At 39.8% G+C, this 14,155-nt stretch overlaps 1 protein-coding gene across 1 annotated transcript; it reads left to right on the top strand.

Annotated features, from left to right (window-relative positions):
* The first annotated feature begins 1,332 nt into the window (after nt 1-1,332).
* On the top strand, nt 1,333-9,076 carry pa2g4b (proliferation-associated 2G4, b). The gene is made up of 13 exons (XM_026920251.3): nt 1,333-1,511; nt 3,185-3,313; nt 3,418-3,523; nt 3,780-3,849; nt 3,984-4,076; nt 5,624-5,687; nt 5,887-5,965; nt 6,236-6,314; nt 6,394-6,527; nt 7,282-7,376; nt 7,629-7,756; nt 7,887-7,940; nt 8,637-9,076. The coding sequence occupies exons 1-13, from the start codon at nt 1,424-1,426 to the stop codon at nt 8,700-8,702; spliced, it is 1,185 nt and encodes a 394-aa protein (XP_026776052.1). The 5' UTR covers nt 1,333-1,423; the 3' UTR covers nt 8,703-9,076.
* The last annotated feature ends 5,079 nt before the right edge of the window (nt 9,077-14,155 follow it).

The raw sequence follows: 14,155 nt of genomic DNA on the forward strand, positions 1-14,155 counted from the left end.
CAGCTTTGTGAGGTGTCCAGGATATGGTTGTGTGGTAAACACCTCCTCCCATCTAAGCTCTGGGTCTTTCCAGCTCCTTCAGCTACCTTTGGCCTCTTAGTTGCTTCTCTGATTATTGCCCCCTTACCTGGCCTCTTCTAGGCAGAGTTGTGCTTGTGCCTTTTTCTATTCTAGGATTTAATGGTTCTCTGCGGGATGTTCAACGTGTAGGATATTTTTAATAACCTAACTTTGATTGATACCTGCCCAGAAATTTGTCCTGGACTTGTCTTGATAGCCCTTGGTCTTCATAATGCTGTTTGTTTAAGTATGTTCTTTAACAAACTCTTGGGCCTTTCAGGAACAGGTGAATTTATATTGTGATCATATGACACTAATTGCACACAGGTCAACTCCAAACTCCATGTCCAAAAACTATGTGACTTTTGGCCACATTAGACAGACCTAATTTAGGGGTTTCACAGCAATGCCAGAGAATCCTTATCCAATCACATCTTTAACATTTTTATTTAAATTAAATTATTTTGCAAATAATTTTGGAAACTCTATTCATTTTTACCCCTACTTTAATATTATGGGCTATTTTGTGTAGAATTGTGACATTATACATATAATCCCAATTAGAGTCAAGTTCAGTTTCAGGTTGGAACACTACGAAATGTAGTTCTCTGAATTGCCATCTGGTAAATGTTTTCGGAGCATCCAGTTACTGACAAGCGGGATAATGAACAGTTTTTACCTGCAGGCCATCAGGCTCCTAAACAGCCTGCAGACAGGTAATATGTGTCCCACCAGTACCACCAAGTATGTCCCTTGATGTACTTTTCACTTGTTTTTCCCTCTGCTCCTTATCTGCCACTTGGACACTTTACACATCTTCAGTGTGTAAAGTGTAAAGTGTAAACACAACTTTTAGCTTTCCTCTCCTTGTCACTATGTTACAGTCTATATTGTACTTTGTTATTGTACTTACTTGTCTATGCTCTTGCACTGTGAGTGTGTGTCATGTTCTGTTACATGAGCAACTTAGCATTTCAGTGTACATAAGTATTGGCACACTGCAAATGATAAATCAACTTGTGAAGTGAAAGCTGCTAGCACTCAAGCAAGGCCCACTGGAGAGGGTCATGACAAACATTTTGCTTTTCTGATTATTTTACCTTACTTTTTACACTGATCACAATGCAGAACACATCTATATTTCATCTTTATTTTATTTCAAACTTCTACTGGAGCTGTGGCTACTCTTTTGCACTCTACTGTAAGGTATACAGAGTTAGCTACTTTTATTCAAAGGCTACCGGAAGGACTTTTATTTTGAAAACGTCCATCGGCCATCTTGGACGTTTAGACAGAATCGAGCGTGGTTACAACTGAAGGGGGGAAAAAAGTTCCTCGCCGTACATCTGTCGACTGAAAGAAAATGTCAGGAGACGACGACCAGCAAGAGCAGACTATCGCCGACGACTTGGTCGTCACCAAATACAAAATGGGCGCTGACATAGCGAACAGTAAGTGTGGCTAAAAGGCTAGAAATGAAGCTTGTTGGCGAAAAGCAAAGTCCCGGTGTAAACTTAGCTTCCCGCCGCTTCACAGTGTGCCTGGCTGAATCCCAAATAATTCAGTAATCCCTATTCTAGTGCGCTACATAGTGGATGAGTTAATGGCTTCTTCACCCTCTTAGGCGTTCTATTTAGCGTCTTTGCGCCTCAAATGAAATATTACTCTGTTAGTAGAAAATGTTTGCTAACACGGCTTACAGTGTGAGTAAGTGCTCCTGCTGCCGTTAGAGATGTCAGTGTGATTTCTGACTGTGAGCTAAACCTCAAATTCACCCTATACTCTTTAATAAAGTGCATTACACAGGGTATGGGGATTATAATTATTATTTTTACACTACATGTAGCTTGCTGTATGTAATATCGAGCTATCTGAGATCTTAGTGTTAAAGCAAATGGACCATTGAAATGTCTTAGGACTTAGTCTTTCTACATACCTGTAATTTTAATGTACTTAAATAGCTACTATTTGAAACTTTTGATACTTGGATAGTTTGGGAGTTTTTGTCTTCTATCTATCTAGGCTAGCTTGACAGCTTCCATGCTGAACACGTGCTTGCTTATGTATCTTATTCAGAGGCAGCTGGTGTAAATGGTCAAGGCCAAGCCTCCTCTGGCAAAGATATCAAGACTTCAAGGTTCATGTTTAGCATTCTGAGATGAGGTAAAATGGATTATTTTGGATTTTTGTGGATCCAAGTGCAACAGCACCTCCAGTGATCCAAAGGTTGGAAGAGAAATACGCAGAAGGGTACGAAGAAGTGAAGCTGGGGCTGATTTCTTTCTAGCCCAGGCTGTTGAAATCTACCGTCTATCAGTGACAGTCGTAATAAACATGAACAAGGTGGATTATTTAATCAAGCATCATTTTTTTCAGCCCTAAAAATCCTTTGGAGGAGAGACTGAAAGTAGATAGATTAAGTACACATTATCCAACCAAAGTGCAGATTACACAAAAGGAGAGACGACAGAACTGTTAAGTTTGGTGGTTATTATTATTTATTTATTTTTTTAAAGAAAGAGTTACTATTATGTTTGCCTTATTTGGTATTAGCATAAACCCATTAGGGCATTATGGACTTGAAACACTCATCACTGATCTTCCATCCATCCATCCATCCATCCATTTTCTGTACAGCTTATCCAACACAGGGTTACAGGGAGCCTGAAGCTTATCCCAGGGGGCTCAGGGCCCAAGGCAGGGCACACCCTGGGCAGGGTGCCAGCCCATTACAGGGCACAATCGCGCACACACCCATTCATAAACTACGGACAATTTGGAAATGCCAGTCAGCCTACAACACGTCTTTGGACTGGAGGAGGAAACCCCCGAAGCACGGGGAGAACATGCAAACTCCATGCACACAGGGTGAAGGCGGAAATCAAACCCTCAACACTGGAGGTGCAAGGCAACAGTGCTAACCACAAAACCACCATGCCCCCAGTACTTGTACTGAATCTGCTCAAAACTGTTGGGGGGGAGGACAACAGTGTTTTTTTAATATGATTAAATTGAAGTTTGAAGAAGCATCTCTGTATCCAATGGCTGCTTGTGAATAAAAACACCATAGCCTTCCTTAATTGTAATGGGGTGTGTGTGTGTGTGTGTGTTTTCTCTCCACCAGTGGCTCTGCGGGCTGTCGTGGAGGCGGCCAAGCCTGGAGTCTCTGTGCTCAGCTTGTGTGAGAAAGGAGACGCCTTCATCACTGCTGAGACGAGCAAGGTGTTTAAAAAGGAGAAGGAGATCAAGAAAGGTAATGGTGCTCGCATGCTACACATGCTCAGTCTGCTTATTCAGAAGTTTTACGGAGATTTTTATAAAGATTTTAAAAGGGTGATGTTGTTGCCTGTCCAACAGGTATCGCCTTCCCCACCTGTGTGTCCGTCAACAACTGTGTGTGCCACTTCTCTCCTCTGAAGAGTGACCCTGATTACACACTGCAGGATGGTGATGTGGTTAAAATGTAACTCATTGGATTTTTTTCCCCTTAACCTTTTTTTTTTATTTAATAAACCTGATTATTAGCATTGAATCTAGGTGACTGGACTTCACCACTAGCGAAGTCATGAAACTCCGCAGATAAATGCCAAAACCTTAAGATTATATTACTTCAAGATGTTTTAAATGATCTGGATAACTGAAAACATTTCTAGCCTTGAGCCTGCTTATGTTACATTTGCCTGCCGTAAAGGGTGTGTGTCTTTTGCCGGTGTTTGCAGTGATCTTGGAGTTCATGTGGACGGCTTCATCTCCAACGTAGCTCACAGCCTTGTGGTTGGAGCGACCAAGGTTTCTCACTTCATTCCTATTACTGCTAGCTGCTTGAGTGCATTAATCGGATTTCTACAAACTGAAATAAGCACCTCGTTTCTTTTAAACCCAAGTGACTGTTTCGTTGTGACCGTTTTGTGCTTTTCTCTCAGGAAGCTCCAGTGACAGGCCGGAAGGCGGATGTGATCAAAGCTGCCTACCTGTGTGCTGAAGCAGCTCTGCGGCTTGTTAAGCCTGGAAACCAGGTGAGTGGACTGATGCCATGGATCAGGGGTTGTCAACTGGTGGACAGTCGTCCGGGTACAAACCCAGCAAAGTATTTCAGTGGCTCGACCCAATCACTCAAAAAAATACTGTACAAGAACCTATTAAGATATGAAAAACAGGATGTAGACCTTCCACTTTAGTTTTTTTCAGTGAGCCTCTAGTTTAAAGGAACCATTGTGACTCCTGCAGCAGATCATCTGTTGTGGCTTGCACATGCATTTATGTAAATTATTTACCTGAAGGCGTTGAGAAGGAGAATAGATTTTAAACTTTTAGAGATTTGATAATTTAATTTACTCTCTCCAGTCTGGTTAGTGAATGTATGTATTCTGCATTACTTTCAGAAAAGAGTCTGATGTTTCAAAAGTGGTAACATGAAGCACCAATATGAAACAAAACATACCCACTTCAAATTGTTTTATTTATAGCCATAAACTAATTAGTAATGGTTAAGCAATAAAAGGTAACTGTTCCCCCGTTCACTCATGCTGGTTGATATTGTGATAGGAATTTTATGCAGCTGGACCTTAACAAATTATTGTTGAATACCTCTGCTATAGATCTCCAGCACCTAGACTGTTTGAAACCCAATACTAAACTATTTCAATAAGTTCACTGTGTTTATCCTGGGAAAAACGTGCCATGTTATTTGAGGACTCGTTGGCATTAGGGCTCGGCCTGTGTCCAGTCATGGTGTTAGGGCTCGGTCTGTGTCCGGTCATGGTGTTAGGGCTCGGTCTGTGTCCGGTCATGGTGTTAGGGCTCGGTCTGTGTTCACTCTTGGCTTTAGGGCTCGGTCTGTGTCCAGTCCTGGCTTTAGGGCTCGGTCTGTGTCCAGTCCTGGCTTTAGGGCTCGGTCTGTGTCCGGTCATGGTGTTAGGGCTCGGTCTGTGTCCGGTCATGGTGTTAGGGCTCGGTCTGTGTCCGGTCATGGTGTTAGGGCTCGGTCTGTGTCTGGTCTTGGCGTTAGGGCTCGGTCTGTGTTCACTCTTGGCTTTAGGGCTCGGTCTGTGTCCAGTCCTGGCTTTAGGGCTCAGTCTGTGTCCAGTCCTGGCTTTAGGGCTCGGTCTGTGTCCAGTCCTGGCTTTAGGGCTCGGTCTGTGTCCAGTCCTGGCTTTAGGGCTCGGTCTGTGTCCAGTCTTGGCTTTAGGGCTCGGTCTGTGTCCAGTCTTGGCGTTAGGGTCCATTTTTTTTGTTTTTTTTAGTGTTGGCATTAGAGTGCAGTTTGTGTCCTGTCTTGGCATTAGAGCGCAGTTTGTGTCCTTTCTTGGCATTAGAGCTCAGTTTGTCTGCAATCTTGGCATTAGTGATCAGTCTGTGACCTGTTCAGCAGCTGGATGTTGTTTTTAGTAACACCCAGCATTGACCTTGGATTTGTTCTCTGTAATCATTTGGATTAAAGTCCTATTTTCATTTCTGCCCTCTTTTCTCATTTGTATTCCATTCAGAAGTTCAATATTTTTTTTGCACTGTTGTTCACCTTCTCAGTCATGCTGATGGATTATGTCTTGTCTGCCTGTTTCAGAACACTCAGGTCACCGAAGCCTGGAATAAGATCGCAGAGTCCTTCAAATGCACAGCCATAGAGGGTAAGATGCACACCAATGAGCTCCATGTGCATTATTACATGAAGGAAGAAACTTATTTAACAGCTGTATATCTGTGTATTGTATTACATTTATCTTCAGTATTATTTTATGGTCATTTTTATTAAGCAACGTTGTTCCTTTGTAAGGATGAAACTTTAATTTATCATTATTATAATTAGTGCCCATCTGTTGTACGTAGGAATGCTGTCCCATCAGCTGAAGCAGCACATCATTGATGGAGAGAAGACCATCATTCAGAACCCTACAGACCAGCAGAGGTGAAGTGGTTTACGCTGCATTTTTTTTGGGAATGATTCTTCTTAAATCAGGAAAAAAGGAATGTTTTGGTTGTTGAATAAATTTAAGTTTAATTTTTTTTTATTTGCATATTCATACATTCAGGATGTGTTTGTGTCTTTTAGAAGTGTTGTATATTTACCGTCTGTCTGTTGAAGCACAATGTCAAACAGTATTTTACTCAATATAGCAAAAAAAGTCTGGATAATGTGTTTTTACTTCAAGTCCTTACTCCCTTACTCCCTGTGCAGGAAGGATCATGAGAAAGCTGAGTTTGAGGTGCATGAAGTGTATGCTGTGGATGTTCTGATCAGCACAGGAGAGGGGAAGGTGAGAGCCAGTTCATCTAACAGTCCAGCATCTCTGTAACACATGATCTTAAGACTCAAACACTCCCCTCTTAATCTAGGCTAAAGACTCAGGACAGAGGACCACCGTTTACAAGCGAGACCCGAGCAAGCAGTATGGGTTGAAGATGAAGACTTCGAGGGCGTTTTTCAGCGAGGTGGAGAAACGCTACGACACTATGCCTTTCACTCTCAGGTACATTTTGCCTTGAAATTCACTTGTTACGTTGTGTCCAGGTATCTATAAACTCTGGTGGATGATGTCTTTTTAACTGCAGTTAAACCTTCATATTTGTGTTTAACAAACATGCTATAGAAATAGGAAGAATTAGCGTCAGAGCAATTAATAGCTTTGTCCTATTGTTGGGATACCGGCAAAGGTGCGGCATAATTATCCTTGCTATACAAGCAGCTATCCCATTCATGGGTGTGTGAGTTGGTATACAAAATTGCACAGTTGAAAAAACGCATATTAGTCCATACTAGTCTTTGTCCTGACAGGGTGGTGGCTAGTCTGTTTTCATGTTAAATTGAGACCAGTTACCAAGCTAGAACGCTACTTTTGCATCATCTTGCATTCTTCTGCTAATGGTTCAACCCAGTTTGCGGTATGTTTTAAATTATTCAGCATTGAGCCAGTGAAACTGCTGTAATAAGTTTACTGTTGCTGTCCTCCTCAAAATATTGCCATAAAGTTCAAATGGCAGCTACACTACACTGCAACATCGGGTCATCCCGTCATGGTGGAGGTTCAGCAACATGCAAGGGCAATTGCCTTATTTGTAACTAGTGTCCTTCTCCCTAAAGAGAAATGCTATCTATGGTACAAACCAAATCCAATTTATCCATACTGTCTTACATAGGACTCATAAATCATTACTGCCTTTCACCTTTTGTGGCTGATTGTCCTCTCCCTGACTCCCGTTTCTCCTTCTCTCTGTCTGTCTCAGGGCGTTCGAGGATGAGAGCAAGGCTCGGCTGGGTGTTGTGGAGTGTGCCAAACACGAGCTGCTGCAGCCTTTCACCGTCCTGCATGAGAAGGAAGGTGAGTTACACTGATTCGGTTTGTACTGTTATTCACAGAAAGACCAACAAGACGTGAGGACCCTGAGGTTATTGTGCTTGTGGAAGCATCATGTAATTGACCCTCAGTGCAGAGAGAGCTAAATAAAACAAACTTTCAGCAGGTTTAGTGCAGAGATCATTACAATTTGGACATTGGACTTGATCTTTATAAGATATGACATTAATCATTTTTACTCTGGTTACTCATTTCCTCACATTTTTCTCTCTCCAGGCGAGTATGTGGCGCAGTTTAAATTCACCGTGATGCTGATGGCCAACGGACCCCTGAGAATCACCAATGGTCCCTTCGAGCCGGAGCTCTACAAGTCCGAGCACGAGGTGCAGGATCCTGAGCTCAAGGTAAGCTGGGGTGAAACTAAATTCTTGGATTATGTCGCTTCCTCTTTTGCTGTCATGCAACACTATTCTCTTCAGCAGCTGTGTGTTTTTGGTTGGTTGATTTATTTATTTATTTTTTCCCTTTCTGCAGGCTTTGTTGCAAAGCTCAGTCAGCCGGAAGGCCCAAAAGAAGAAGAAAAAGAAGGTTGGTTCTCTTAACTGTTTTGAAATGTGCACAATTTGAACTTGAGTTTCCTAAGTCAGAAAGTTAGTCTGTGCTAAAATATGTGTTGATGGTGTAGATTAATACCAACACTGTATAGAATTTAGTTTGCATCACGGACACTTAAATCGTATTGTATTAGATGAGAGTAATAACCACCTAATCAATTAGTAAGATGCTATTTAAATTGGCAAAATATTTGTCCAAATAAAACTCCACAATAATTTTTTTAAAACAGTTTATTATTAGCCTTAAATTGTGAGTGTCTGCTATACAAGTCCTTGTGTAAGCTGTTACTATAGAAACTGTACTATATTAGAACAAGTGCATTAATATAAACCTGTGATTTGCCTTGGACTACTGTCAGGCATGCTGTTATAGAAAATTACTCAACACTGTCTGAACAAATGGATTCAAGAATTCAACTGCACTGTTGTACAGCCTTCTAACGCTTTTTTTTTTTAGACACTGTAGAAGTTGTAGAAAGATCAGATTAATTGTGAATTAAAGCAGAAACTTTTTCAGCATACTCATTTCAGTGAAGTTTTGATTTGGATTATAGTGTAGTATTATTAATTGTAATCATCTGTGATTTTATATATATATATATATATATATATATATATATATATATTTGCTCATATTCTTATGCTTATCCTTATCCTTCTCATATCTCAGGCCTCTAAGACAGCAGAGAACGCCACAGGACAACCGATGGAGGAGGAGACAGAGACTGCCAAGTAGAAAAAGCCTCCTCTGCCCCCTACTGCCATTAATACTGACCAACGGAGAATAGAAGAGTCCCAACATGCCCCACTGAGAAGCCTCCAGCCTAGCCTTCTATCAGCCTGTAACTCTGTATGACAGCTATGAAGTCCACACATCAGTTTTGAGTTCGCACAGCTCGTATAGTCTGGTGACTTTAATAACACTGGCTTCTCTACAGGAGGTTACAGATGGGGAAGTGCTACATACCAACTGACTGCCTTTATTTACAGGGGCGCATGTTGAGTGGGGTTGCCCCTCTTACAATAATAATATTTTTCTTATTAAACTGTCATTGTAAAACCAATCTCAGAAAATAAAAGCAAAGTGGCGGCACCAGCGAAATATCCTTACTCCAGTGTGCCGATTATTCTTCCAAGCCTGCGACTCCTGTTTGAAAGTTTTAGCTTTTGTGATAAGTGACTGATCTATTGAGATAGCTTTTGTAGATTGTATGTAGACTCATAGCTGCTCAAACTTGGATATGATCCGATTCAGCAGTGATGGAAGTGTTATAAGCTGGAATGTGTTAGCAATATAACAACTGAGTTTATTTTGTATTTTTCCCCAGACATAGAAAAAGCTGACCTGTGTGTCTGGCCCTAAGAGCTAAACAATCCTGCCATTCTTTTATAACTTTCCAAAAGAATAAATGACCTTGGCCAAATATAGTAACCATAGTCTGATTTCTAACTGCCTGTACTTTTTAATCTTCCTGCAATTCTGCTATATTGACCATGAACTTATTAAAATAGCTAAAGAATTTTGGGCTATATCTTTTTATATATTTTTTTGTTATTGTACATGCAGCAATTGGAATAATTTGTTTAATAACTATGCTAGTACAGTAGCTGAAATATGAAACATAAATCCACCAAAATTAGTTGTCATCTGAAATTTCCATACATTATTTTTTAAAAATTAGATGGCTAGTTTATAGGACAGAATGTTGACATCTTCCTTGTTGGACTTTTAATTTTATTACGTGGTCGACGATGTTGGCATGCTTTTTACTACTCGATATCCACATTTGCAAAATCATAGACCAATATCCAAGTCCAAGTTCATAACAGTGGATGATAAATCACATTAATTGAAATTTAAATACATTTATACCTTTATCTCAAATAACCAGTTTCATGTCTTATACCTTTATGAAAACGTTTGGGCACCTGGCCAATTTTATTGATTTTTGAAGTGAAAATAAGTAAACACAAACAGTGCTCTCCAAATATTAACATGTATTTAATTTATACAATCAATACAACTTCTTTTGATGAACTTAAAAAAAAAAACCAAAACAAATAACATAGTAATAGTGGCATGTCAGATAGATTGCTGTATAAATAACCTAAAAATGGCATCAGTAAAGGGTTGGACACCAGTTGTAAAGTCTTAGAACTTGATTAACTCGTTAAGCCTTAATTCACTCAAAAGGCAGGTCAAGAGCTGATATGGGGAATAATTTCAGAGCATAATAAATTTTCTGACTCTTCAAACCTTGTTTTAACATTTAACAGCTAAGGGCTCCTTTAAGCTACTGACTGGGGATCTGAAAATGAAGCTAATTGATTCCTACAAAGCAGAGGAAGGCTATAAAAAGTTATCAAAGCACTTCCAGCTCACAGTTTCTACTGTCTGAAATTTCATTAAGAAATGGCAGTTAAGGGGAACTGCAAAAGTTAAGGCAAGCTCTAGAAGATTAAAAAACTTTTGAGATTCCAAGATTTATTTGTTATATGCACATTCATAGCAGGTACAGATGTGGAAAATTTGTTGGTGCAAAGAAAGTGTGAAAAGAGAGAAATTATTGCTTATTCTACAAAGATATTCTAAAATGGCCTGGGCAGATTTGTTGGTACCGCTAGAAAATATTATAAATATTCAGATAATAGCCATATTTCAAGCTGACTGTTTTCTTTAATTAGTATCACACGTCTTCATTCTTGTAGTCAGTCATTCAGCCTATTTAAATGGAGAAAAGTAGTCACTCTGCTGTTTGGTATCATCGTGTTCACCACACTGAACATGGACCAGAGAAAGCAAAGGACACTGTTGTCTGAGGAGATCAGAAAGAAAATATCATACCATCTCCAAGCAGCTTGATGTTCCTGTGACTACAGTTACAAATATTAAGAAGTTTAAGGTCCATGGGACTGTAGCCAACCTCCCTGGACATGAACGCAAGAGGAAAAATTCCAAAGAGATACAAGCTGAACACACCATCCGTCACTTTTTGAGCGTCACTGATCGCGCCATCCGTCACTTTTTGAGCGACAGTGGGTTCAATGGAAGAAAACCTAGGAGGACTCTACTGTTGAAAGAAAAACATGAAAAAGCCAGACTGGAATTTTAGTCACAACAGCTCTATGTTCACAGACAAAAAATGAAGCTTTCAAAGAAAAGAGCACCATACCTACTATGAAACATGGAGGAGGCTCAGTTATGTTTTGCTGAACTTTGCTGTGTCTGGCACGGGGTGCCTTGAATCTGTGCAGGGCACAATGAAATCTCAAGACTGTCAAGGCATTCTGGAGCGAAACGTACTGCCCAATGTCAGAAAGCTCTGTCTCTGTCTCTGTCTCAGGTCATGAGTCCTCAAACACGATAAAGACCCAAAACCCACAGTTAAAGCATCCAAGAATGGCTAAGAACAAAACAATGGACTATTCTGAAGAGGCCTTCTATGAGTCCTGATCTGAATCCTATCGAACATCTGTGGAATCTGTGGAGCTGAAACCTGCAGTCTTGAGAAGGCACACTTCAAACCTGAGACAGCTGGAGCAGTTTGCTCAGGAAGAGTGGGACAAACCACCTGCTGACAGGTGCAGAAGTCTCACTGAAAGCTACAGATACTTTAAAGGTTGCGCAACAAAATATTAGGTTAACGGTCCCATCATTTTTGTCCATGCCATTTTCATTTGTTTTATTTAAAATCAAAAGCAAAGTCTGATTTTTATTAAATATGGAATAAACATTGATGGATGCCAATTCCTTTTGTCAGTTTCAAGTTATTTCAGAGAAAATTGTGAGTTCTTCTTTTTCGTGGAAGGGTACCAACAAATTTGTCCATGTCTGTACAAAGGCGCGGTGAAATAAGATGGAGCATCTCCAAAGACTGTGCATTAAATAAATAAATAGAGTATACATACAATATGGCATGGGGACGAAGCTCCTCTTAGCCTCTCAGTCCTGACCATGTGGTTTCAGAGGCGCTTTCCAGACCGCAGCAATTAGAATAGTCCTTTGTTGGGAAGTGTGGGATCCTTTGAGATTTTTACTGCTCTGGTCCTGCACTGCCTGCTGTAGATGTAAATATAGAACTGCCAGAAGGGCAAAACAAAATCCCCATATGACACTAAGGACCTGCGGGAAGGTTTAGCTGACACAGGAGTGGTGCACCGTTCTGCTGTGCAGCGTTGCTTGCATGGAAGAGTCATCAGAAGAAAACTTTACCTGCTGCCTCCTCACAAAAGTGAATATCTGATGTATGCAAAACAATATCTAAATAAGCCAGAGACATCGTGGAGACAAACACTGTGGACTGATGACGTAAAAATGGAACTCTGGCCACAATCACCAAAGGTATGTTTGGAGAAAAGAAGGAGTAGAATTTGATGAAAGGAACACCTAGGCAACTGTTAAACACTGGGGTGAAACATTGCACGGGTAGACTGAAGAAGGGATAGTAAATTTCAGCAAAATTTCAAAGTAAATGTGATAGTCAGTCAAGAAACTGAAGGTGATAAACATGCTTCAAAATCCACCACAAAATTCAAGTAATGCAAGCTGAACCTTTTGGAATGGCCCTCACAGTCCCCTGACTTGAACATTGAAAATATATAAGTAGATCTTAAGAAAATCTCATAATTAGAAGCATTCTGCAAGGAAGAGTGGTTTAAACTTCATTAAACAAGAACAAACAGACTGCTAGCTAACTACAAAAAGCATTGTGATGTCTGCCAACAGGGGTGTTACTAAGTACTGACTTAGTAGGGTGTACAAACATTTGCATATGCCACAATTACTTTTTTCATTATTATTATTCAAAGCTGTTATGTTTTATGATGGTCCATCCATGTGTCCATCTGAGATTCTCATTAGCACACTATCTCAAGAAAGAGTGGTTGAATGTTTGTAGGATTTTCTGTCCATGTGTCCGTCCGTCCAAGATTTTTCAATAAATCAGTTCTTGATATCTCAAGAACAAGTGGCTGAATGTTTGTAGGATTTACATGGAATTAGCAAACAGGATCAAGGTCACAGCAAGGTCAAACGTCTGAAATAGTTTTTCTTTAACAGTTTCCTTTCTGTTTGTCAAACAAAGATGTTACTTACACGTTCATATTCCGAAACTCAAGACCTGTTTTCTGGCTCTCTAAGATTTTTGCCATCCATCCATCCGTCCTTCAGCCCATCATTCCCTGCGTCTGTCTGTCTGAGATTCCCTTTAGCACACAATCTCAAGAGTGAGTGGTTGAATGTTTGTAGGATTTATATGGAAGTGTCATTGTAACCAGAACGGATTCGATTTTGGAATTGATCCAAATAGGGGAAAAGGTCACAGCAAGGTCAAAAGTCTGAAAGCACTAGACTTGGTGGTGGTGGAGATATCACTGTTTAAACAAGTGCTACTTGTTTAAAATATTTGGCCGCAGAGGTTGGGTTTACTTCTTTTCATTTCAAAAATTGTCAAAATATGTAAATTGGCCGGGTGCCAAAACTTTTGCATAGGCTGTATCCATAAACAACTGAAGTACATGATTGCAGAGGTTTATACCCTTCGGATTTCAACAGTACACTCAATTCTAACAATTTTACAAACATATATCACCTTATATAAAATTATGTACTTAATCTCTGAGCTTAGATATGATACAAGTCATTTAATTACACATGTAAAATGAAGACATTGACAATCCATTTTATTTGGCTAATGCAGCTGTGGAGTTCATTTTCATTAAACCTGGTGTTACAGCTAACTTCATATGAAAGAAAAAAGAGAGACTGCTATGAGAAAGACTGTTTATAGCTGCTATAACGTAAGACATAACAGGAACTAACCTGTCTCACAGAGCTTACACAGCATTAAATGTTGCTATAAACGGATAAAAATCATGCGTCGTTCATTAAAATCACACCATTCCATCATGGAGTATTTTCCTACAACAGCATTCCGTTGTATTTTATTCCTTACCTATGGCGTATTATCTCAGTAAAGAGAAACTTTATGATAATTATGATGCTTCATAATAATTTCCTTTTATTATTAATCTCTTGTTAATCTCATAACAATAAGAATGATTTTGCTAATATGGAATAATAATGAGGTCCATTATTATTATTCCATCATTATTTTGTATTTATTATTATTTAGTCCATTATTATTTTGGATTTTCTACTAAATCCCACGAGTAGGCCTTAAGCCTCGT

Source organism: Pangasianodon hypophthalmus, chromosome 16 (genome assembly GCF_027358585.1).
Source record: "Pangasianodon hypophthalmus isolate fPanHyp1 chromosome 16, fPanHyp1.pri, whole genome shotgun sequence".
NCBI classification, from domain to species: domain Eukaryota; kingdom Metazoa; phylum Chordata; class Actinopteri; order Siluriformes; family Pangasiidae; genus Pangasianodon; species Pangasianodon hypophthalmus.